Source organism: Silurus meridionalis, chromosome 4, assembly GCF_014805685.1.
Source record: "Silurus meridionalis isolate SWU-2019-XX chromosome 4, ASM1480568v1, whole genome shotgun sequence".
NCBI lineage: Eukaryota > Metazoa > Chordata > Actinopteri > Siluriformes > Siluridae > Silurus > Silurus meridionalis.
The window spans coordinates 16,888,128-16,914,778 of record NC_060887.1 but is presented as its reverse complement, the minus strand read 5'-3'; the positions used below and the strand labels follow the sequence as shown (position 1 = coordinate 16,914,778).

The 26,651-nt window shown below is 41.2% G+C and overlaps 1 protein-coding gene across 1 annotated transcript in view; it reads left to right on the top strand.

The window, feature by feature from the left end:
• Positions 1 to 713: 713 nt before the first annotated feature.
• nbeal2 (neurobeachin-like 2) overlaps positions 714 to 26,651 on the top strand; it is a 50,366-nt gene continuing 24,428 nt past the window's right edge. Inside the window, exons 1-15 of the mRNA XM_046848005.1 lie at positions 714 to 1,173; positions 15,342 to 15,430; positions 16,492 to 16,653; positions 17,069 to 17,150; positions 17,405 to 17,517; positions 17,862 to 17,944; positions 19,314 to 19,399; positions 19,541 to 19,847; positions 21,793 to 21,899; positions 23,146 to 23,232; positions 24,462 to 24,545; positions 24,972 to 25,094; positions 25,297 to 25,907; positions 26,144 to 26,276; positions 26,358 to 26,477. Coding sequence (XP_046703961.1) covers positions 1,138 to 1,173; positions 15,342 to 15,430; positions 16,492 to 16,653; positions 17,069 to 17,150; positions 17,405 to 17,517; positions 17,862 to 17,944; positions 19,314 to 19,399; positions 19,541 to 19,847; positions 21,793 to 21,899; positions 23,146 to 23,232; positions 24,462 to 24,545; positions 24,972 to 25,094; positions 25,297 to 25,907; positions 26,144 to 26,276; positions 26,358 to 26,477 — 2,223 coding nt within the window. The 5' untranslated portion in view covers positions 714 to 1,137. The remainder of the gene's footprint in view (positions 1,174 to 15,341; positions 15,431 to 16,491; positions 16,654 to 17,068; positions 17,151 to 17,404; positions 17,518 to 17,861; positions 17,945 to 19,313; positions 19,400 to 19,540; positions 19,848 to 21,792; positions 21,900 to 23,145; positions 23,233 to 24,461; positions 24,546 to 24,971; positions 25,095 to 25,296; positions 25,908 to 26,143; positions 26,277 to 26,357; positions 26,478 to 26,651) is intronic.

Here is a 26,651-nt window from a genome sequence, read left to right as displayed (position 1 = left end):
CACAAACAGTATGTGGGCATAGATAACTATTTCCCGGAGACGATCTTTAAGAATTAAACAAATGCATTCCTGGGACTTCCGGGTGCGAACATTTTTTTGCTCGATTGGTGTTGTTGAAGCGATGTTTGGGAAGCTGGAAAGAGGGAAATTTATTTATCAATTTGTTGTACTCAGAGGTAACACAGTTATAATGATGTCTGGGGTTACATTAGTTTTCAACTACTTATCAAGCATTTAAGCAAATCAAACAATAAAATCAAAGCTACCTTATGGAAACTGACAGGTTGGCCCATATATCATGACTAGGATTAATTGTAAAACACTGAACTAACCTCATTTTTTTCCCTAGTAGTAAATGAACCATGTTATCAGTCTTGTCAATGCGGTTTTACAGCATATATACTGTATTAGATGTTATTAACACATAAACAGGACTGGGAGTGGTGTAGGTAATTAATTGTCTGTGTAAGAAAGTAAATGATTTACTAATGAGCTGAAAAAAGGTTTAGAGAGTAATAGTGTAAATGAATAGGGTACAGTCAGTATGGGTTACTGTAAGGGGGTAGGATATGAATGTCTCATCAACATTGACGGAATCGAAGCAGTGAGATGATTCGTTGAGCCCATAGCGCCCTCTACTGTTATGAGAGGGGAAATTAAGAGCAGGGTTGGATTTTGGAGGTGTGTGCGTGCGTGTGTGTGTGTGAGAGAGAGAGAGAGAGATAGAGTGTGTGTGTGTGAGAAGCGGAAAGTCAAGCTTGCGCGCTGCTGGAAGTTTGCAGGCTGCACACTGGTGCTTGTCGGCGCGAGCGCTTTTCCTCGCGCTCTGGTTTGTTCTCTGACGTCTCGCGCGGCGGTAGTGGTGGTGGTGCGCGTGCTGTCTTTATTTTTTTTATTATTGTTTTTTTTCGTTCTCTTCTTTCCATGCGCGATCAGAGGCGCGGAAGTTTGGGAGCGCGGTGGCCGAGCAGGTAGCCTCCTGCTGAGGAGACACACGCACAGGAGCACTCGATTCCTCTTTCCCCGGCTCTTCACCGCCGCTTCGCCTCTAACCAACCGGCTCATGAGCAAGAATAAAGTTCAATGGTGTCATATTGTTCGTGAGGAGCGCCGGAGCAGCAGCAGGGCGGCAGGAGAATGGCTTCAAGTGAGCTCTGGATGTTATACACCAAGGTGAGTGTGTGTGTGTGTGTGTGTGTGTGTGTGTGTGTGTGTGTGTGTGTGTGTGGAGTGTGTACAGGAGCTCGTACACCTGTTGTTCAACCTGTACAATACAACTACAGTAACGCTTTCTGGCGTCTGTAAACAGAACCTGTACGCGTGCGTGTGTGTGTGTGTGTGTGTGTGTCGCGCAAGAACACAACAGGAAGTGTGCACGGACTCTGTAAACTGTCAGTGTGGACAGCGCTGGAGTCTCAGAGCCTGTCCAAATATTTAGCATAAAAACATAAACCGCGTTGTGCAAATGATATGGCAGAATATTGCAGCCTGTCATGTCTGAGAATAAACAGCACTTTTCCATGTTGTAGCAGCAGCAGAACTTCTCCTGACACTGTTACCTGTGCTCAAGGTAACATGCAGACTTACTTCCTCCTTCCTGCCTGCCCGCCTGCTCGGTTTGAAAGGGACACAATGGAAGCTAAAAGAAAAATAGTTTTCCTAAGTAGCAGTTCTAAGCATCTTTTTATTAGATAATCTACCTGCATGTATGAATATTTTCATCAGGAACTAGTACAGTCATTAATTTGACTATAATGTGTTTACGTGTGTGTTTGTAGTTTGTACACCATTATTTTCAACATGAACACTGAAGACATCCAAACTATATAAGAGCACGTACAGGAGGGATTATGTGATAAACAGAAACGAAATAACCCGAAATGTTTCTCGGTTCTCCAAAGTAGCCCCCTTTTTTTGCCTCGACGACACACGATCTACACACTCATCACCCGGAATGATTTTCCAACAATCTTAAAGAGTTCCCTGAGGTATTGAGTACTTGTTGGCTGCTTTTCCTTCACTCTTTGGTCCGACTCATTTCAAACCATCTCCACTGGATTAGAGCAGGCGATTGAGGAGGTCATGTAATGGAGCACCCCATCATTCTCTTTCATGAACTCATAACTTTGTGTTTGGGGTCAATATTCTGTTGGAAAACAAATGATGGTCTACACTAAGTGCAAACTGGCTGAGACGGCATGTCACTGTAAAATGCTGTGGTAGCCATGGTGGTTAAGTGCCCTCAATTTTGACTAAATCACCGACAGTGTCACAAGAAACCCCCACATCATCACACTTCCTCCTCCCTGCTTAACAGTGGGAACCACACATTCAGGGACAGTCTGTTCACACTCTGAACATCTAACAAAGACATGGCGGTTAGAACCAAAAATCAAAGATTTGGACATATCAGACCAAAGGATCAGTTTTCCACTGATCTATATCTATCCATTCTTTATTGTTCTTCTGAAGTAATGTTTTCTTTGCTGCGATTCAATCATAAAGGACTGACTCATGCAGCCTCCTCTGAACAGTGGATGTTGAAATATGTCTGCCACTTGAACTCTGAGACACATTGTTAATTCCTGAGGCTGATCATTCTAATAAACATATTCTGCAGCAGAGGTAGCTGTTGGTCTTCCTTTCCTGAGACTGTCCTCACGAGAGACTGTTTAATCATAACATTTGATGGTTTTGGAGACTGCACACCTTTTTCTCTGCAGAAAAAAAACTGATGGTCTAAAGAACAGATAGCAAGAAATGTCACAAATGAACTCATGACAAGGAACATCCATGATCTAAAAAAACATTCCAGTTGACTTCCCCATGGATATGATGAGAGAACATCAGATCAGATGAGAGAGTTATCATTTAAATGTGTACAATTTGAAACATAAAACGTTTTACCACTTTTTTTGTTTACTACATAATTCCTTATATGTTTTTGCATAGTTTGGATGTCTTCAGTATTAATGCACAATGTTAAAAATGAAGAAAAAAACACGTATGTATCTGTAGTACCAGTCAGGAAGCAGTGATTTGGGAAAAGCCCCGAAGAACATTTCAGTCGATAAATTTTGTATCACTACATTTACCAAACTGTTTATTTATTCATTTTTCCCTTATAAAGTTGTTTATAGTTCTTGTGAAACACTACTGATTGAATACAGGGCTCGCCTGTAAGACTATCTCGCACTGATGGCGCAGTGATCAGAGGCGCCCTCTAGCGACTGGCACGATGAAGGGGGGATTACTATTTTATATATATATATATATATATATATATATATATATATATATATATATATATTTCTGACAGTAATGTTCGAGGTGCTCGGTGTGTGTGTTTTCTGAGTAATGTGACCTGTGTGTGTGTGTGTGTGTGTGTGTGTGTGCGCGCGCGCGTGCTATGCTCCAAGCGGTGGTCAGCGTCCTTGCTGGTTGAGGGTTGGTTATCAATGGCTGCCATGGCAACGCGCCGAGCGCGCGAGAGCAGGTGCAGGATGCTAGTTGGCGTTTACGCGCTAGCGGCTACCGCTAAGGCTGATAAACATGCTAATGATGCAAACGCCTGCTAACGTCTCCCCTGTGTGCTTCAGTAAGACAGGATACACCCAGAGTCAGCGCAAATCAATGATAAGAGGCGAACAGGATTATTTGCATGGTGTGTTTTTTCTCGCGCACTCGCAGGCGGAGAGACTCAGTGTGTGTGTGTGTGTGTGTGTGTGTGTGTGTGTGTGTGTGTGTGTCACTGAGCAGCAGATTGTAAAGTTTCACCTATCTCTTGCTTTTCTATCTGGCTTATTAGGAAGAGAAAATAATATTTTCCTGTACATTTGTATTACATCACACTACAGTGCTAAAACCCGATCAGGCGGTGTTGATTACATCATGCCATCTAAACTGTTTATTTTATACCTGACCAGTTGAAAAGAGAGTTTAATCTTACAGTATGAACGATATCACACTGTGTTATTGGGTTCCAGGATTCACGGTTCAATCCTGAGTTTGGATCACTGAAGGGTTTTTACATGTTCTGCTTTGCGTTTCTTCACTTTCCACCCTCCTTCATCACACATGGCTCTTCGACTCTACATTACCCAGGGTGTGATTCAGTGTGAGGGTAATCTCCTGCTGAACTCTTCTGCCTGGCATTTAGTGTTCTCTGGATCCACCCTGACCAGGACAAAGCTATTACTGAAGATTCATTAGTTTCTCTCTGTGTGTGTGTGTGTGTGTGTGTGTGTGTGTGTGTGTGTGTGTGTGTGTGTGTGTGTTTGGCCAATTAAATCATTGAGAATGCTATTGTTTTGATGGATCACTGAAAGACCAGACTGAGATAAGGACGATTCTTCCTAACAAATCCGATTTTTAACGTCATTTATTCACCTCCTGTTCGAAAACAAGGTTGTTCACAGATGAGTTAGGGTTCCTTGGACGACAGCTCGGCCCGGCTGTATCATACCAAGAAACCATCATGTCGTTCCAGCCCTTTGTTTTTCTTAGAATGTGTGCTTGACGCTACAGAGCATGCCTAAGCCCTTGAATGTTGGAGCTTAACACTCTCTTTGTTTGGATTGCTTGGTTGGTATTTTGTGTTTGAAGATTCTCCCTCTATAAAGGTCATGGCTTACCTAGCATGCCTAGCATGCAAGTGTCCCTCTTCTGCATTCGGACTTTAGTTTGTAAAACATGCACTAAGAATTAAGAAATTTTGAAAATGTATTTATATATATATATATATATATATATATATATATATATATATATATATATATATATATATATATATATATATATATTAGGGCTGTCAAAATTAACGTGTTTATAACACAAATGATTTATAACTGCACTAATCTTATTAACGTGCAATTAATGCAGCGTGCATTTTTCGACCATTTTTATAAAAACATAGAAATAAATATAAAAGAGGCAAAATGAAAACCTTCAACGCAACGCACAATTTATTCACGTCTTTTCTTTACTAATTAAAAAAACAATTATTTATCACTAAACATTTGTTTTACTGTTGCACCAAGTATCAGATGTGCACCAAAATTCGCCATGATGCACACATCCGGCAATTAAAACCGTCCGTGTGGAAACAAAGCAAAAGTTCGGTTTGTTGTCCTGATGATTTGTGCTAATTTAAAACACTATAATTACTTTGAAACTAGAATATTTTGTCTTTATGGGCCAAATTGTCACATCTAGACGACTGGGGCAGAGCATCTCCAAAACTGCAGCTCTTGTGGGATGTTCCGAGTCTGCAGTGGTCAGAATCAAAAGTGCTTCAAGGAAGGAACAGCAGTGAACCGGCGACAGGGTCCAGGGCGCCCGAGGCTCACTGATGCGCGTGAGGAGTGAAGGCTGGACCAAAATATGAGTTCCTGTAGCACAAATTGCTGAAGAAGTAAATGTTGTTAATGCTCAAAGGGTCAGGACTGTTTTGGCAGCAAAAGGGGGACCGACACATTGGTGTGGTCATAATGGTTAAATGGACAGTGATGGGCCTTTTGTAACACTTGTTCAGTATTAGTGTGTCAGTGTGAACTGAAGGAACTTAATGATTTAATGCACACAGTGAGATGACAGTCGTTCCAAGCCCCTAATAATTGCTATTTATCTCACTGTCTGTCAGAGAGCAACGTGCCTCGTTCAGGGTGTTATTAAGAGCGCGGTTGTCATCTTAATTTACACACTCTCCACCGACTAGGCCCTATAGATGTGTTATGGATTTCCTCTATATACTGGGGGATTGGATGAAAGAGTTCTTCCCGGTGACATTGTAATTAGCATCGTCTAGGTTAATACCACACTACAGACTGAGCTGTATCTGTGCTAGACTGTCTTTACTCTGCCTCTCAATGTCAGACCACTTCCTCTGCCTGCGCTGCACTGAGGACTTCACTGATGTGATAAAACCGACTTCCTGTTACGGTTGCTATCATTGGCAACCTCTTAGAACAACCTGTTTCTGTGTGATCATCAAAGACATTGAGGTCAGTCAGGCGCTGGATCAAATCAGGCAGGGCCTTTTGCATGGGAAAGAGTTTTTGGAGTGATGCTTGGAGAATTATTCAGATGAATACAGGGCAGCTATTTATATGCGTGTCATGTGACATTGTTTTGCACATTAATTGAGTTTTTATGTTCGCAAAATGAATCCTTTAGTGAGTTTTGTCACATATGATTAGCTTGTGGCCAGTCAAAATCGTGCATCTGTCCCATTTCTTATTGAAAGCTAATGAGCAGCTCTATACTGAGGACTGGAAATGTGTGGAACATACCCACCTAATCAAGTCCAGTGAATAACTAAGGAGAATTAGCTGCAGAGTGAGAAATGTAGATCTTGTTTTATGAGAGCAATTTACTGTCCTTTGTTATTAATATATTAAAGGTATTTATGGCTGGAAAATTTGCTCTCTCAAAGTGCACTCAGGGCACGAGGGAGGGAGGGAGGGAGGGAGGGCCGGCATACTCTCTTTTCCTTCACAATAAAGAGTAAAATCCAGTTATGGGTGTTTGTATTTTGTTAAATGCCAAAGTAGGCGGATATCACATTCTTCAGAGTGTTACACCGCCCCATGATGCAACACCAGAGTTTGGATTGAGAGCTGTCAAATGAGAGTGAAAAATCTAACCTGTGGATGAAAATCGTCTAAAGGGTTGTGTGGTTATACTAATATTAATATGGCACTGCACAAACTGCGCTCTTTAGCATTTCCCCATTCTAGCCGAAACGCTGTTCTGGCTACGAGTCATCTGACGCGATTTCTTTAAAGCTGTATATTTAAAGAGTATAAACAGTTATGATCAAAACACGCTGGAAGCATCTATTGATATTTTTGTCACTATTTCATGTGCGGAACAGATCTGCTGCTTAATGACACCTGGACAGGTTTCTGTATTAGTAAATGTGTGCAAGTGTAAAATGTGTTGATTTCAGCGAAAACGACGTGCACGTCACTGGAGGTAAAAAAAAAAACAGAATTTCTCACAACACGTCCGTGTTGGAAATCTTTTGTCATGCACATGAAGGTCAGGTTCGTGTGCCAAGTGGCACCTTTTGAGCTCAGCAGGTGATTTATACTGTATGTGTCATTCTAAGTAAAGTCGGATTTCAGGTTATTCAGATTATGCCTGCGTTAGCCTTATCTGCTTTTTATATATACACACATATTTATTCAGGAAGCTTGACATTCCGTACACTATACTACTTCAAGGCAGGAATCATTTAATTGTACGACACTGGATATTAGTGCTTAATCCTATTCATTTATAATGCATTATACTGCAGCGCTGATGAATTATGAAACCCAAACAAAAGGTGTTGATTAATTTTCCAGAAAGCAGTTTTGAGCATTTGGGGTGTTATCACAGAAATGTCACTCCATCTCTCACTGCGCAGTTTCCTTTTCAGTAGTTCATCAGAGTGCGTCACCCCCATACCCTGATTTTTCTTCTTTTTTTTCTTCATTACACCTACACACTTTTTCAAAATGCTGAATGCTCCTCTGGATTTGACTTCTCTTTACGGTCAAATCGAGCATTCCATTCAGCAGAAAATTTTCTCGTGTGTTTGTGGGGCTTCGCTGCTGGTAAATGATTATTGGAGATTTCGCCTGCATGCGGAAGCCAGAGAGAGAAATGGGGCGGAGCTAAACGCCCGGGGTTGATGTGATAATGCGCTGAAACACATTAGTATGAAACTGGCTTTTTTGTCGGCATGCTTTGAGTGTGGAAAAAAAACCCTTGGCAGGTATAATCAGTGCTTTAATTACCCTAATTAATGATATAAAAATTAATATCAACATGTTTGTGTTGCTATAGTAACAACTTATTCACCAACACTTCATTGGTCACCGTTGTCATTTCAGATACGCTATATTACAAGAAGATTCGACATTCATGTGCAGTCAGTTTCAGTGCTTTGAGGAAAATCTCTTCCTTTTTCTGTTTTCTGCCTCGGGGTAGGACTTCAGGACGTTCTCAGTTATGTGAGCAGCTGCATTTTCTATGAGGTTTAGAAGCAAAAGGTTCTAAAGCAGTGTTTAACAGAAACCAGTTTCATGGATGCACCCACAACATCGATGTAGGTGTCATGAGACGAAGGCTACAACAGATGCAGTTGCAGTAACGCGGCATAAACGACGACGTTCGATTAAGTTCAATCAGAACAGTCCAAAACAAGAAATCAAGTTCCGGGTCACAAAACAGTTCAGGCCATCACCAAATAGGATGAACTGAGCAGGAAGAGGAAAACACAGAGGCTTGGTTTTAACTTGTACACGAGACAAACTGAGGGTATACTTCACTTTTTGAGACTCTTCTATAATGTTGTTTGTGTGTGTGTGTGTGTGTGTGTGTGTGTGTGTGTGTGTGTGCTTTTAGGCTGTAAAAAACTGTTACAAATTGTAATTGCATGTTGACCTGCTATTAAGTAGTAAATGCAGGTACAGGAAAGTGACCCCTCAGTAGTCTGGAGATCGTTCAAATCCCAATGATTCCACAGCCATCTCTGGCCATTTGGCTGGTTTCATGAGTCTTGTTGTAGCCTTCACCCTTTTCAGTTGGTAGCTGTCATAGGGAGAAGATGGGGGGTGGGGGGTATTCGTAGATTCTGATTGGTCAGTTTGGGGGTCTGTTTGTAAAGAGTGATGGGGCTTATAATAATCACCGTGGTCATTAGAATCCTATTCAGAGCAAATTATTAACTTTATTAAGTTCGAAAACCTTTCAAATGCGTTGCGTGCATAAAACTGTATGTTATGTACAGTTTCACTTGATTTTATAATACACTCAATTTATTTGAAGTAAATGTCAAAGTAATGTTTGCCAGAATTCCCAAAAGCAACATGTTTGCAGTCTACTGCCAGAGGGTGTACATCTTGGCTTTTCTTTGGGGAAAAGTGATTAATTATGGACAGGATGAAGAGTATTTCAGGGAAAAATCCAGGCATGACTCTATTTCACTAGTAGAATATATAAAGAATGCTGTTTTACATTACTTCCTTTAATAGCTTTATGGAGGAGAGAATCTTCTGCTCAGTGTGATCTAAAGTTCTGTGCACGGGGAACTTTTGGACCACCTATTTTTATCCTTTATCGCATGTGGGATGTATTCCTACCAGTAATTAATTCCCAGTTCTGTAAAAATGGAAACGATTGCATGCCAGTCTAATGGTCACAGAGTGAAATGTTTGGGATACACTGTGAGCACAAAATTTTGTGGACACCTGACCAGAAAAATGTGCTTTTTAGTCCCTATTTGCTGTTGTAATAACCTCCACTTTTCTGGGAAGATGTTTCACTTGATTTTGGAGTGTGGCTACTGAGATTCCTGTTTATTCATTTGCATGGGTAAAGTCAGGGACCGATGTAGGATGAGGAGGCCCAAAGTGCAATTTTGGATTTAGATGTTCTTTTGTGAATGTTTCTTTCAGTTCTCCCATTTAATTCTGCAAATCGTCACTGTGCTTTCAGTTTTTGTTTTTATTTGCTATAAAGCAAGTTGTTAGCCCCCAGTTCTGGCACATTGATTCCAGCCCCCAATGGTCCTTTATTATTAGCTGCAATTTATTTGGCCACTACTGAGCATATGCCATACTTTTCTCCAAAGAAAGCAGTATAAGACATCAAGTGATCAGCTTGCTCTCCTGCATCACATGACCGTTACCAACTAAGGAGGGTGAAGGTTAAAATGTGTTTCCTCCGTCTAACACATCTGCTGCTTTTGCGACATCACAGTTCAGCCTCACACACTCTGAGGAATGTGCTGAACTCACACGAGCCCACATACTGCTGCTGTCAGTGTGTCCCCTAAAGTCTCTCTCGCGCAGCACACAGCATTTGTTCCGATTTGAACTCATTCGTTTGTTTTGGTTGTCAGATTGTATTATTGTTGTTTACCTTTATTTAATAACAATAACGACAGCAGTCAAATACTGAAGTAGTTCAGAAGAGACCTTAAGGCTTTTCACCTTTTTCTTTGTGGCTTTTCCTTGTACATATGTTCAAGTTGTACTTAAATCTAATCCTTCAGAACAATCAGATCTTCTTAATTCACTTTGTTAGACGGCAGCCTCGTGTACAGCTGAGTCACATATGCCGTCGTCTTTCCGAATTTGTTCACACGTACCTGCACATTGACTGATCACTTAATGACGGTGTCGCAGTCTCCAAATCCTGACGGTGAACCCGAGTTCCGCCTCAAGGCGTTCGCATCACACAGCAGCTCTTTCACAGAAAGAATTCGAGCACATTTTGAGTCCTGGGAACTGAAGCAGCAGACGATTACTTGTAAACGACTTCTTTTCCACTAAGACACGTTACTTTTATGTCTTTATGAGTAATCAGCGTTGACGATTTATGGTGCATCCCCCACATGGCCACATTAGTGCTAATAATTTTGATTCTGATTGGGTGCACACACACTTTCACAGTACAGCTGCAGTTTTCTTTAAACGTTTGAGGTTTTCCACAAACTTGGCCTGTTGTACATGGAGAGCACACGGGGTAGACTCCCATCTTTGTAGCTTTGACACATCTGGATAACACGAGCGTGACATGTGTCTGCGTGCTTCTGGTTGTGCAATTGTTCACATGTCTGCACCTGCCTGTGAAACTCTTCAATAACACCATATTTCACTAAGAAATCCTTCAGAAGCAGAAATCGACTTTATAGTGGCACACGTCTTTCACGGATATATCGTTTGACTTTTCAGCTGCGTTAGCTGCTTTGGCGGTGGACTACATTGGCTTAAGTTAATTAAGCGATTCAGACGATTGCCTGTACTCCTCGCATAGTATAGCCAAAGGCGAACAGCTAAAAAGTGCCTATTAAACAGCAGGGAAATCCACCCGTTCATCAGGGACGTTTTCACCCCGAGACAGACTGTAAAATCTCCCTCAGAGGGACGAGTTCAGGCCTGTGTGCTGCCGATCAGCTCCAGTACTTTCCACATCCCTCCCGAGACTATTATTTAGCTAAATATAGCTCTCCTTAACTCCTTCAGTATCACTGTTCTTTTTCTTCCTAAGCAAGACTAGACCATATTTTGAGAGTTTCTTCCATCTGTGTTTATTATATAAGCCTGTGTGCTTAACGCTCGATGCACTAAATATGTATCTAAATGCCTCTTAATGGCTCCATTCACTATTTTCATCTAATCATTCCCTGTTTTCCCTAAAGCAATGTTAGCCTACATTAAGGCTTGTGACCTACATGAATGGAATCTGTCTCCCTAATTTCCCATTTTTACTCCATCGAATGTCACGTTTCATTTGTTTGCATTACCGGCTGGTATGTAAAGCGTTTGGTTTTTATTGGAAAGTTCTGTTTCAGCAAAAGCAACCGAGGTTTGGCAGTAGAGCCTGCAGCTGAGGAAGCTGCTTCAATGAGGTGGGACAATTAGCTCTGTGAAGGATAATCTAGTTAATGACAAAGCAGAGTCTGCAAACATGCAAAATGATGTAAAATTTGACAGAGTTGAAATCCAGCTAGAGAGTGGGCACCTGAATTACGGGTAATCACTACTTTACTCTATGAATGATTACCCGTAATTCAGGTGCCCACTCTAGCTGCATTTCAACTCTGTCAAATTTGTGGGAAGTGGTAGATCCTTGGTTAAGAAGTTGGACCTCTGGTCAGAAGGTCGTGAGTTTAAATCCCAGCACCATCAAGCTGACGTTAGAAAAGTCTGCTCAGTTCTGTAAATGAAATATTTGAATTGGCTTCTGTAAAATGTTCCGAAAGTCAATGTAGCTGTATTTACCTGGTCAGAATTTAGTTTAAGCCTTGAGCTTACAAAATCTGATCCGGACGATATATTGGGACTGGATTGATCCAAATCTTCCTGCAAACAAATCACTTTATTCCTCGGCACACAGATTGAAAGGCATCATCACTGGCTCTGTGCACAACAATGTGGTGCAATAAACCTTTCGGAGAAGGATACGGTCACTGGACTGAATCTTGTCTTTAAAGCAGATGAAGGAAGTTTGTGGTGTGAAAAGATGATCATTTTGCATGTTTGCAGACGGGTTACAGGAAAAAGTGGTCTGTGGCTGGTCATAAAGTAGGGCTTCTGAATACGTTGAAAAAAACATCTATCAATGTCCATTGTTAAAAGTGCTAAAAAAACAATATATATAGCGAATGCTCAAAGTATAGCTTGTGAGACCAGTTTAGTCCTGAAGCCAGTATGTATACTCAACTTGCCCTAACCTTTAGCTTTACCCTCTTAACCTAGAATTCTTAACCATAGCCAGAATGTTCCAGTTTCAGAATCTAACCCTATAAACTCCCCAGTGTGTCCTGACTACTCATTCTGGTATCTACACGCTTTTCTTATTAAGTGCATTGCAGGTGCTGAATAAATAAATGTAGACGTGTAATTTGAATAAATAAACGGTTGACCCATATTCAATTGTAATCAGCAAAGATCCGCACACTCACGGGGTAACAGTTAATCGCCCGTCAACGCGTGCTCGTTATTAGGCTGGAAACGACTCTTTCATACGTGCTCGGGCTGACAGCGTGTTTGCTTACAGAAAGCCGAGCAGGGAACCTCAGAGAAACAGTCTTTGTGTCTTCTCAGCTGTTGCTCGAGTCAGAGCCGCTCAGAATGTCAAACACTGAGGACAGCTGCTTATTCAGTCATATTTCCATCCAGGCTGAACTTGGGTCTATCCAGCCAATCACAGCATTTTATATTCTAATCCGTTCAGTGGATTCAAGTTTTCAAGATTTTGAGCACATTGTCGTCTGTCGTTGCTCATTTTGTTTTTGAGTTGTTCATTTTTTTAATTTACGAATTTACGAGTTCCCCTAAAAGCAGGTGCAGGTTTAATTCAATAAGGTCGAATTTACAACGGAAGGTACCGTTATTTCTTCAGGGTTTCACTTCTGAAATCTGAATATGACATTTTCATTTCCCACTCTTGTTTAATCCGTGCTGTTTCACACTGCGGCAGGTAATTTAGATAACCAGTGTGAGGGAGTTCTGGGTTCTGGGTTCCACTGCTCGTCCGTGAGCAAAATCTGAAACTCGAGCACATTTAATGACCCAGATTACAGCATCTGCGTGTGCCGTTCTCTCAGCAGTCTCGATGTTTAAACCAGCTGACTCAGCTTTATATAGTAGCGTTTTTTTTCCCCCCAAATGGAAAATTCATTAAAGGTTCGTGCCCACTAATCTTATGGAGCTACACCGCCCCAGTTCTAATCCTAATCACGGGATTTTCTGTAGAACTCAAAATTGACACTCGTACATGTGTTCTCTCTGAGCAGTGTTTTCACTTGTGCTTATGATAACGGAGCAGGAAGAGATAGATACCAGGCACAGCATTTACACAATAGAGTTATTTCTATTTTATAGAGCTGCTTGATCTGTTCCTTTCCTCTAAAAAAATATATATATTTACTGCCAAGGACAGGAGAAGGAGCCTGGATAGGACATGAATCGCTCTTGTGCCTGGCAAGAAGGTCAGGTTTTACTGTAATATTTCTATAGGTCTGTAAAGTGTTTAGCTGCTTAATCGAGTTCTGACATATGTTGAGATTAAAAGTAAACGTATAAAATATCAAAAGTTGTATTTTATTCTTATGGTAAATAAAAGATATTTGTTTGAGCATATCAAGAAGATTACTAGATTACCGTCTTGCTTCAAGGAGCCCTCAATTGCTCTAGATGTTTCATTGTGTTAAGTTTTGAGTTTATCACACAACGACTAACGAAGGGAGAAATGTACAAGCCGCTTTAAGTCCACCAATAAGAAACGACATCGACAGTGGCAGAAACGGAAGCAGAGATGAGAGGAAATGTGCTTCGCTTAAAGTGACTTGGCATTTCCTGGTTGCTTAACAGAAGCAGAAAGACAAGACAGAAAGTTAGAGAGAGAGAGAGAGAGAGAGAGAGAGAGAGAGAGAGAGAGAGAGAGAAAAGGGGAGAGAGGGAGTGTGAGTTTGTATGAGGTAGAACAGAAGTATGTGCCAGAAGATATGAGGGAGAGTAAATGTTCCTGAGAGTTGTATCCGTGGTGCCTCTGATGAGACCGGGGTTCCAGTGCCCCCCTTCATCTTCACTTAACTGCCATGAGACATGGACTGGATCCCAACAGAAAGCCAACTGGTAAACATGAGCCTTCTGTTTTTCGTAAGGATGCGAAGTGGCAGAGTGTTTTTAACACAGTGCATCAGCTTGTCTCGGATTCATAAGACTTGTGGTATTTTTTTTGTGTATCTCAAGTGTATGACTCGTTTTGTGGTGAGGCTGATGATGAGCCAACTTCCTCTATAGACTGATCGAGATGTATCACTGTGTGTATATCTGTGTGTAGCCTGTTTTTCCCGAGCATCACACGTCAAAGGTTTTTACTGCTATTTATGAGTCAATTCCACGCTTTAGTGGAAGATGCCTTGTAGGCTGTTGACATCTTGCCGTCTTCAGAGATGAGCGATGCTGGTGGCTTCTTGTTTGACAAAAGAAAGACTTAAATGATGGGATGATGGCATCAGTACTATAATCAGTAATGGTGCAGGACACTGCGAAATACCGCAGTTCATAACGAATTGAATTGCAGACATTATTTTAGTAGGAAATGTGATCAGATCTCATACTCCATGCCAAACTGTTTTAGTTTTCAATTTGCTGTTTTTCACTGAAGGCTGTAAATGGATGGAGATGGTATGAAACAGTGGGATTTCATGAGGGTCTTTATTTAGCATGTAAAAAATTTTTTTTGGTGATCACTCGGGCCCAATTCCAGTTGAATAATTGAAGAGAAATGACTCAATGGTTAATGGCAAAAGGATAATAATGGTGATTTCTGAACATCATCGCATCCCATCTTTATGCTCTCCATTGAAACTTCCCTCTTTGATGTTTTTGCACAAGTTTAAGAGTTATGTAATCGAGCGATGGTGCAAAAGGCTTGAACGTTGTTCTGCACCATTTAAGACAGAGCCATTAAAACATGGTACATGTCTTGCACGTCACACTGACGCACCGACTGCAACATCCTGTTTTACCAACGATAGCCCTAGCAAAACTATGGAGATAACATACAGTGCAAAACTCCATGCATTTTTTTTAGGACTGTTAACGTTTTCCATAACATGCTCTTTCAGCTCCTAGATGTTATCCACATGAACAAATAAAAAAAAAAAAAAATCATTATTTATCTTTGTTTTATGAAGTGTGATAAAGGGCTGAGGATGATTATTTGTGACTGTAGTATCAGTTCAAAGGCTGACGCTGTGACACTTTGCATTGCTGTCAAAGTCAGAATGATGTTATGGTGATTTTGTGTCCGTGATTCCTTCCTTCTTCCTGCAGAAAGATGTTATCTACCTGCAGCAGTGTCTGGAGGCTTTTGTGGCATCCTACGAGAAGATCATCGATGTGCAGTCCCTGGAGCCACGCCGGTGAGTCAGTCACACACTGACTAATCCAAAGTGTCAGGAGAACTCGTCACTGGAGAATGCATACACACCGAATATTAGGTTCTAGCCACAAATGAACTCGGCACAGTTTTTTTTTTTAAAACAAACCTTTTTTTAATTAAGTCATAGACTGATCAAATAAATACGTTTTATACCAAGTAACCTTGTCACCTAGTACGGTGTCTGTCATGGATCCTTGGTGTTTACCCTAAGAAACACGTACCCACACCCATTCAGAATGTCTTGTTCTTGCATGCTGCAATAGAAACGCAAAGGCGTGGAATGTGCAATTGTTGTGTCTTCTGTGTCAATCACAGCAACACTGGCTTCTGAGAGCACATACACACTATATGGACAATTGTATTGGGACACCCGAGTTTTCCAGCCATATGTGGTTCTTCCCAAAAGGTTTACCACAAGGTTGGAGACCTAAACCTGCTTCAGCACGACAGTGCCCCCTGTACACAATGAAAGCTCTATTAAGTTATGTGTCGGAGTGGAATGCAGACTTCACCCTTGACCTCCTCATCCTACATCAGTACCTGACTTTAACAAAAGCTGAATGTGGTTGAATGAGCTAAAAAAAATCTCCACAACCACACTCCAAAATCTAGTGGAACATCTTCCTTGAAGAGCAAATGCAGACTAAATGTGGAATGGGATGTTCAGAAAGCACATATGTCCACAACCTTTTGTCCATATAATGTATGTGAAAGAGGGCAGATAGCACTTTCCTCAAAGTGTATTAAGCAGCATGAGCAGTTTGAAATGCTGCTTGTTGGCTGGATTCACTCGGAGGAGGTACGTGATTGCCTGATGCTGGATAGGAATTGGCAGTTGACAAATTAGGATGTAGAAAGGAGAAATGATGGATCCTGACTTATAGATCACTTAAGTGCTCAGAACACTAACCAACAATACAAACCTACAAACAATCCTTTGACTCATAACTCTAGTTGATATCTCCATTTATTTAAACCCCACATTATGTCTGTAACATTATATTATCGCTCATATAGTAACTCCTGTCCATATGTCTGCAGTCTGGAGGAGTGGAATGCTGAGGTGCCTGTGGTGCCGCGAGATTTTCTTGTGTTCCTGGGAACGCAGCTATGGCACAGCATCCTGCAACTGTCCGGTCAGGAGCAGAGCAACAGCACACCTCACCCGCTGCTCCTCATCAAGTTCTTCATCATCATCTGCAGGTTCACTTGTCTTACATTTATGGCTTTTTCTGTTTCTCTGCTGGAGGTCAGTACACTGTCATTGTTAGGTTCTTTAACAAGGCCTTAAGACAGGAGCCGGTTCCTTATATTTAATGGTCGTTGAGTCACACGCAAGTGTCTGGAGTTAAATGTCGCTGTTCTTACATGAGAATTAGAGGAATGTTTGTGCTAGGTTAAGAAGAAGAAGAAAAAAAAAAGAGTTTGACACAACACTGAATGGTTTTGTGGGTGAAATGAAAAGACCTGCTCATTAGCAGTGGTTATATTTTATTTGCTGTCGAATTGTCTAGTGCCGACTTGCGCTTTGTTCTACGAACTGGTTCGACGAGCACAGTGTCAACAGTGGGTGGGAACCGTGTATTTGTGTTTGCACTAACTGTGAATGAACTTGCAGGAACATGGAGAATATTGACCCTGACAAGACCCCTGGCTTTGTGATCGAAACCATCAAGCTGTTAAGCTTCTGCCTCAATCAGGTACGCGTGTACATGTGTCACACTCTCAGTTAGGTTTGACTTTTTACATTTTTTTATTCATATTAAAATGCATTCTGCAGCTTTAATGAAAGTTAAGCATTTGATAGATCATAAAAAAGCTTTTTTTTTTAACAATGGAAAAAATGTTTGTTGTTGGATGTTATATAAGGATGCTTGAGCCATTTACAAAACTCATGTAAATCTGTGTTTAAATGGCACGGAATGTGGGTGTGGCATGTTCGGGTGTGTTCCAGATAAAAAAGAAGCCTGAAGAGCAAAGCAGTCTGCAGTCAGTGGTACAGCATTGCCTGCTGCTCTGTGAAAACCTCTTTGACCCTTATCAGACATGGAGGAGAAGGCAGGCAGGGTGAGCGCGTGTGTGTGTGTGTGTGTGTGTGTGTGTGTGTGTGTGTGTGTGTGCTAGAGTGTGAGTGTGTGTGTGCTTGTGGACGAAAGGGGCAGGGGATTAACCGACATCAGGAATGTGTGGGAGATGAACAGGCCTCATACGTGAAGCTTGCCCATAACAAACATATACACACACACACACACACACACACACACACACACACACACCCCATCATCTAGATCTGTGTGTATGGTACACATAAAAACACTGCACTGAGCTGTCCTACTCAACACCTGTGAATGGACACTTGGTGCATGGTTAAGTGTGTGAATCACATTATTATTTCTGTGTGTGTGTCTCAGTGAGGAGGTCAGCATGCTGGAAAGGAGCAAATATAAATTCTCCCCTCTCTCCCTGCCAGAGGAGCTACCTGCATTCTTTCATGGTACACCACACACCCTTACCTTTTCCTGTCAATCTTTAAACAAACACACACACACACACACACACACACACACACACACACACACACACACACACACACACCTTGTAGTAACAACACCACATTTTTATTAATCATCACCTCATGATTTATTTAGATGCGGTGACCTTTTGAGACACATCTTTATGTAAGACCTCGTGTTCTAATATGAATATGTATCGTTTTTTTATCTGATGGAATTCATGTAGAATCAGAGAGGATTAAAAGTATTCTTGGTAGCTGCTTGATTTTCATATTGAAACAAATTATATTTTATTATTTTGTTTGTTTGTTTTGCAACAGTAGACTTGCAAAATTCCAGGAATTTTTAAGGCTGGAAAATGTCCATTGGAATTTAGGGAAATTTACAAAATTGTTAGCCAATAACGATAACTTAAATGTAGTTGAAAGAAAATCTTGCGGGTTTAAGCAGATTTAATGCAATTTCAGTTGAATATCTCCCCCTGCACATTCATCAATCACATGCACACAGCACATTTATGGCATGGCATGCATGGCTACTGAGGCCACGCCCCCCCACATACGCTGTGTATTCCTCTATGATTTAACACAGATAATGTCTTGAATACTGCACAAAAAAATATTTGTAAAAATGTTTTATGTTTAAAACTTCCGTTTGTATCGTGTATAAGCTTTTGTGCAAAAAAAAACAAAATGCTACTAACAATTAGATCAAAGTCAAAAAAAGCAATTTTCAAAATCTATTAGTTTGAATGCATGTCTGTTTGTTTATGACTAAATCAAATGTTTATATTTTTGTTTGTATATGATACAGTTTATTAAACAGATTTCTAACTGATTCCCAGAAGTTCCTCGTAAGTTTCCAACTTGAAACGTTTACAAAATTCCTCAGATTAAGTTCCCAATGAAAGTTTCCGGAGATTTTCCGCCCCTTTGCAAACCTAGTCCACAATCATGGGACATTAGGATTTGAAACATCGCCTTTAATTGAGTGCTTTCTAGAAATCTTCATCCAATAGAAAGCACACAGCTGCCCACTGATCCGGTAAATGCACGTGTCTGGGATGTCTGGGATTGTTCATGCGAGCGTGCTACTGATTTTGAAAGCTGATGAAGAAGAGTATAGACTAAACAGGCGGTTCAAGCACTATGTGGGCATTGTGCCCATCTTCTTCATAGGTTTTGTTTGTGCCAGTAGATATATAAGATAAAAAATCTACTAATTCTAATCGTTGAGCATTACCTCCAAAGCTCGTTGCTTGCACCGTGCCCTGTTTATTAAGAACTTTTCTATGTTACTTTTACAATCCTTTCACAACGTGTGCATATTTGGCCCTGGCTGTGTGTGCAGAGTGCCTGCAGGAGAGCGAGCAAATTCCCGATCCACTATTGCTGCGGTTGGTGCATCTACAAGGTGCTGTCACTAGCGGGTGCAAGGTAGTCCACACTATACACACATCCTGTTCCAGACTGCTTTATTTATTATTTTGACTGAAATATTTACTAACAGTGCATGCTGTGTGTGTGTGTGTGTGTGTGTGTGTGTGTGTGTGTGTGTGTGTGTGTGTGTGTGTGTAGAAGAATGGCCTGCTCTCCATCACACCCCACGCTGTGGAGGATCTCATGTCTGTGCTGCGCTCCTGGTGTCTCCGTCCCGCCCAAGACAAGCCCAAGGACCCGCAAGTGTTGCGCCTGACGCTGCGCTGCCTGACTGCCATGATCCACTTGCTGCACAGCAGCAGCCCTGCCGAAAGACAGGTGGAGATTAAGACTGTGCTCAGCAACTATTTCCAGCTGCTCAACTGGAACAGACCACCAGCTAGTGAGCATGCAGACGGCTCAGCCTGGGAGGAGAGCATCATCACCCTGCAAACACACATGCTAAGTAAGAGAAGCGTCACACACCAGAGCTTATCATCCTGCATTTATCGTTTATCATACACTCAGCTCCATCCTGAACATCAGGGTAACAGAGTTTGTGGAATGGATTAAGATTATGTCTAAGTCACTGTGGAATGCAGTTATACAAAAACGTTAAGCCGTAACTAGTAAAAAAAAAAAACTAGTGAGTTTCCCGACTTGTTTAACAAAACTGACTGCATTTATTGTCGCGGTTGTTAAAGCAGAACTTCTTAAAGCAGAAACAGTTGGGGAAAAAAACCTGATTTTGGTCAAAATCTTTTATCTTACAATCTCAAAAAGCTGTTTTTACACTCTATTCACGGATGCCCCACCCTGCAGACTCAATTCAAAACTGCCCTGTTTCATAACCCAATCATATAACAATCCACTGATCCCCTCCTACACTGTAATACATAAACAGAGAAGTGAATTTAAACAGATGTGCTTTTTTTCTGCTTTTCCATCTGATCACTTCTCCAATGCCACTACACACTATTTCCTCTTAACTACCGTACAGCGACAATATCATGTAAGCACTGATTTGAAGGAGGGGTCATGGAGATTTAGATTTAGTAAAGTTCACATGCCATCGCATGTAAAATGTCAGAAATGATCAGCTACAGTAGATATATATAAAAAAAAAAAGTCTACACACCCTTGTTAAAAGCAGGTTTTGTGAAATACAGATTGAGACCATGGTAAATCACGTTACATAATTCAGATCTTCTATAGAAAGCAGCATTATTCAAGTCAACCAATAACATTTTATTATTATTATTATTTAATTACATTTTTTGTTGATTCAGCAATTTTATTCTACTCATCCTAGCAGATATTCTCCAGATGTGTCCAATTGCATGTTTTCGCACACAGCCCTCTGAAAGTCGTTCCACACATTTTCAGTGGGACTCGGACTCTGAATGACATTCCGATACATTTACTTCTTTTAGAGATTTGACTTTTATTTGTGCTTTTTGATCTATCTGTGATTTCCTCTATCTTGACTACTCAGTCCCAGCTAAAAGAATCTGCCATATAGCATGATGTTGGCACCACCCTGCTTCAGATACATTTATTTATTTGGCAGAAGCCCTTAACCAGGACGACTTACAATCGTTCAGTTGAGGGTTAAGGGCCTTGCTCAAGGGCCCAGCAGTGGCAGCTAGGTGGTGTTGGGATTTGAACTTGTGACCCTTCGGATCTAGAGTCTTATGCATTAAACTCTGAGCTACCACCTGCTTTTCTGCATTAAACACTTGATATGTTTCTTATGCTAAACATATCTTTGACAATTACACATTTCGCTGCAAACTTTGGTGTGATTTAAATGTGCCTGTGTTTAGGTGAGGCATCTTGCCTCCGTACCCTATAATTCAGACATGCAGACATGCTTTGCAGTCACATGCAACCAGGAAACATCAAAACAATCTTCCAGAAGCAGCTTACCTTTTTTGTTTTTTTTTAATAAGAATGACTTCGTTGATGAGCGGCGTCTGAATACTTTTGCACGAGTTCAAATGTGTCACATTATAGCCCATTATAAAATGATTCCATTTTCCTGAAATGTTTCTGAAATTTTGAATTCTCTTGTTTGCTGTAACCAGGAAACGATCGATCGCAACGATCTTAAACTATGGAGATTTCTTTATGCCCGCTGTTCGTGCTCCACCACCATCATCCATTCAATCAGAATCAAAAGAGTTGTTTAGAAAGCCTTCTGTCTCAATCCAGCATCTCGCCAAGATTTGTGTTTTGGAGATTTTGGCTTTGAAGCGAACCCTGAAGGGAAGGGCTGTATTTGGTTACATTTTGAGTTTCAAAACAGAGAGCTTTAGTTCAACTTTCACCAAGACTGTTCATTTGAGTGTCAATGCAAGTTCACGTGAGTCTATGGCTGTAGATTTGTTTAACATTGTGCTCTCCTGTAGATGCCATCCCGGAGATTCTGCAGTGTCCCGACCGACCCGTGCTGCAGGCCATTTTTCTGAACAATAACTGTTTCGAGCACATTCTTCGCCTCATCCAAAACAGCAAGGTCAGTGTACACACTTTCTATCGCATGTTTAGGGCCAGGACAGAAATGCACAACCTCGTAAAAAAAGGAGTAAAATCTTAAATATTAATATGACACCACTAAGTTGCCAATAAATACTATATGGGCAAAAGTTTGTGGACACCTGAGTGTAAGATTTGATCATTTTGATCATCCTATTCCACATTTTGTCCCTATTTGTCGTTCGAATAACCTCCACTCTTTAGGGGAAATGAGGCCTAACCCTAGATTTTGTGTGTTAGTAATATCATATAGTAGTGATGTATGGTAAAGAGGTCTGGGGCAGTCAGCTTTACAGTTTATCCCAAAGGTGTTTAATAGGGTTGAGGTCAGAGCTCTATAGCAGGTCACTCAAGATCTTCCACTCCAACCCATGGAGCTGGTTTGGGTCTCCTAATCTAAGTGAAGGGTGAATTCAATGACATCATATACTGTACAATAGTGTGCTTCCAAATTTGTGGTAATAGCCACTCATGGTTGGGGAAAGTCAGGTGTCCCAATATTTCTGTCCTTAGAGTATATTAGTTATATGAATCTACTTGTATTCATTTTTTTTTTGCTGCCTCGCTACAGTACAAAAATACAAAAAAAAACAGGAATTTCATTCTATACCATATTTATACATATTTACTATGTCATACAGTATATATTTAAGTTAGGTGTCACAGAGATACCTTCATTATCACAAAAAAAACCCCTCTAAACATTATGAGCTTAATGTTGGTTAATGTTATATAAATATCCTATTAATAACTTGCACCGATTAAGTTTTTATAACTCACTCAGGGCTATTTCCTATCCTTAGAGCTGCTTGAGGATTATCTCCCCATTTGCATTGAGCTGTATTTTACTGTCTAGTTGTGTGTCTGGCTGTCTTTACTCTTTGCGTTTGACTTATGCAGTACGCACAGAGAGATTAAATGTCTGTGTATGCAAGAAAAAGAAAAAATAAACGGACAGGGAGAGAGGGGTTGGGAGGGAGTAAGTTCTGTTAAATATTTCAACAGTAGGATTTTGAAACTTGGGTAGTTGTGATGTGGTAATAATATAAACTCAGGATTAGGAACAGTTTGCTTTTGTGCTGTGCGCTTCTTAAGTCTCTCGTTTTCACCTTTTTCATTATATATTATAAAAAAAATACTGTACTTAATGCTGAACATGTTTCTGACCGTCTGTGTTTTTCGTTGTGTGTTTTTCATATTTGTGTGTGTGCGCGCACGCACTGCAGCTCTATCAGAGCAGCAGGGGTAGAACAGAGTATGAGGCTCAGTGCGAACTCACCATGCGTTTGCTCACAGAAGCTGAAGTGGAGCAGGTACTTTCCCCCGAGGGCCCGTCCACAGGAAACTCACCCTCCTTATTACACACACATGCACAAACCTATTTTTTTTTCTTCTTCTTATCAACAAATATCAATGTGCATGCGATCCTGCTGCACACACAGACCTGCAAACACGCACACAGGAAAAACAAGATATGGAGTCTTGCTTTTAGACTTTGTTCTGATACGGAGGGGGAGTTTATTGTCGGCGAGCGATTTTTTTGTGCTTGGGTGCATGGGTTTTATGTCTGGTGTGAACGTGTGTGTGTGTGTCACCTAGACATCTGTGTGTAGTTGTGTCACTCTTCATGTTTTGCTGCATTGGGTCATGGGTTTGCTGCATGTGCTGTTTTATGTAACTCGTTTCATATGGACAGACGGGGTATGTGTTTGGTGATGGCGTCATGGGTAATCCTGCGTTTGGTGTTTTGTATTAGAGATGCATGAAAGTTAAATGCATTTCCTATTTTGATGTCGAATTTTGGTACGTGCGTGTACACGAATGTGCAAACGTGTGATATGTAGCTGTAAATGGGAAACAAAAAAAAGGAATATATGATTCTATTAACATTGGGCCTCATTCATCCAACTGGTTACTAACAGGTGTTTATGAAGAGCATGTGATTCATGAAACTTCAGGTATTTCCACAAATTCACTTTGTATTCCACATGAATGATCAGTTTCAAACCATAAATGAAAGCATGGTGAGGCAAAACAGGTTCCTTTGCATGCCCAAGCAAAATATGGAGGAAATAAGAGTAATTAAAGTGTTACATAAAACAAAGAAGTAAAAGATTAGGTAGATGTAGAAATAGTGTGGGCTAAGTGTAAAGTTGTAAGTGTTAAAAACTAGGGAAACCAGCCATGGTGAGAAGTGTATATTAAGACAAAGCAAGAGTGTTACATGTATAACAGGAAGAAGAGTTCTAATATTAGGCAACATGCTGCTGCTGCATTACAGAAGGCACTCAGACTATTCAGGTGTCGTTATTTTAGTTCTCAACTCTGTGATTTGCCTTTTATGGCAACGATGTGATCAATGACGCCTATTGTGAAGTCTAGGCTTTTTTTATTATTATTTAGCTACAGTAACACATGGTAATGTGTAGCGTCATGATAACAGCCCCAAGTGTAACAGTTGCCAGGCTACAGTTGGTAGGTCGTATTTTATAGGTAGGTATATATAATAAACTGGCAGCTCGGCTCATGTGTGTGCTTTTAGGTCTGGGAAAAAGGTTCTGACTGCATTACAGTGCATGCCATTGGAGTCCTTACTGCCATCATGAGCAGCTCACCATCTGCCAAGGTATGTGTGCTCTTAGTCTTCTACACACACAGTATGTGTACACACACCACAACTACATTAAATCCCCTTTATTTTCCGCTTCCCAATCATGCCTTTGAAGTTCACATATTCTTCTAGCCATTTAGCTCTCTGATCTTTTGAGAAGGTTTGAAAGCTTGGTAAACATACAGAGGAGAAGTTGTTGTAGCTTATCTTATTCACATTGTTTAAACCAATTATATGAAACCACAGTGCCGGAATGGTGCCAGGCCTCATTTATACCCCTTGTGAAGTTATAATATTTGGTAATGGCTGTTTAGTTTTTGTTTGTTTTAATTTGAGTAAAAATTGTGCAATGAAAAACATTTTCATAGGTTTTGTTAAAATTGTTGCTCTATTTCTGAAGAGGTCGTGAGAGGGTTTTTTTCAATGTGCTTTCCTTTGCAGGAGGTCTTCAAGGAGCGCATAGGCTACTCTCAACTCTTTGATGTATTAAAAAGCCAAGGGCAGCCAACTAAAAGGCTCCTCCAGGAGCTCATGAGCATGGTATGCAAACTCGCTCACAGTTCAGTCGAAATTTCTAATGTGACCTTGATGGAAGTGTGAACTGAACTGAATCGAAATTCTTCCTTTCACTCAAACTTTCTCTTTTTTCCTTTTTCTAATTTGCTCCCTTCTCATGCTGTTTCTTACTCACTCTCTCTCTGCCCTTGTCCTCCATCCTGTCTTATCTCGTTACTCATCTGCAGGCAGTAGAAGGGAACACTGCCAGGCTGTCCCGCTGGGAATCAGTAACGAGCAGCCCCTGCTCCTGCTTCTGCAGTGGCTTCCTGACCTAGGTTCTCGCTCTCTGCAGCTGCTGGTGTGTGAATGGCTGTTGGCCGTGTGTCGCGGTTCTTTGGCGTGCCGCTCTGTGGCCGTGGAAGCCGGCTTGGTTGATGTTGTGCTGGATGTGCTGAACCAGGGTCCCGAGCGGCTTGAGCGCCAGTGTGCAGACGCTCTGTTGGGCCTGGTCCAGGAGCTCGGCTCACTCTCACTGCGCCCTCATCACCTGAAGAGACTTTTAAGGCTGCTGCGCACAAACTCAGGCTCATCGCCTCATCCCTATTGCACTCGCGCCGTACGGGCACTCGCTGCAATGGCTGCGCACACCCACACGGGCAACAGAGCTCTGCAGTACTTTGACCTTTCGCCGCCTATGGCTGGCATCATGGTGCCCGCCATTCACCGCTGGCCGGGTAACGGCTTTGCGTTTCACGCCTGGCTGTGTCTCAACACCAACTTTCCTCCTCCAGTTCAGCAACACCACTCAGAGTCACACGTCAATGTCCCTGATAATACACTCCGCATGACCAAGGGTCCTCGCCGCAAGCAGCTCTACAGGTGGGTTGGTTTTTTGCATATAAATATAGTATTATAATATTCTATTAAGAAAGTATGGAGTAAACATGCCACTATATGAATTAGTGAATAATAATACTGAGAATACTGATTTATCACTTTACATTTACTTTGTTTTATTTTTTTATTGTTTGAAATATAATAAATATTTTTTAATCAGTATATATGTGTGAGGGTCCTCAAAACAATTTAAGACAATTACAAATTGATTCTCGTAGTTTCTTCACGGCAAGTGGGACAGGGTTTGAGGCTTTCTTCACCATGGAGGGAGTACTGGTGGTAGCTGTGTGCACCAAGAAGGAGTACATGGCAGTTTCACTGCCTGAAATTCCCCTCAACGATGGTGTCTGGGTAGGTACCCATATACCACACATATTAATGTGCCTAGTGCACATAAAGCACTTTTAAATATGCTGTTTTCTTTTCCTGTAGCACTCCTTAGCTATAGTGCACATCTCAGGTCGAAGGCCGTTCGGACAGAACCTGGTCACCATCTATGTGGACGGAAACTCGTGTAAGACAGCACAGCTGCGCTTCCCTACACTCAGTGAGGTAATGATCCAGTGCCGTTCATTGGTAGAACCGCTCTTTAAAACGCTGGACTTCCGATCGGAAGGTCGTAAGTTCAAATTCTAGGACCACCAGGCTGCTGCTACTGGGCCCTCTAGCAAGGCGCTTAAACCTTAACCACTCAGTTTTATAAATGTTAGTTGTTCTGAAAAAAAA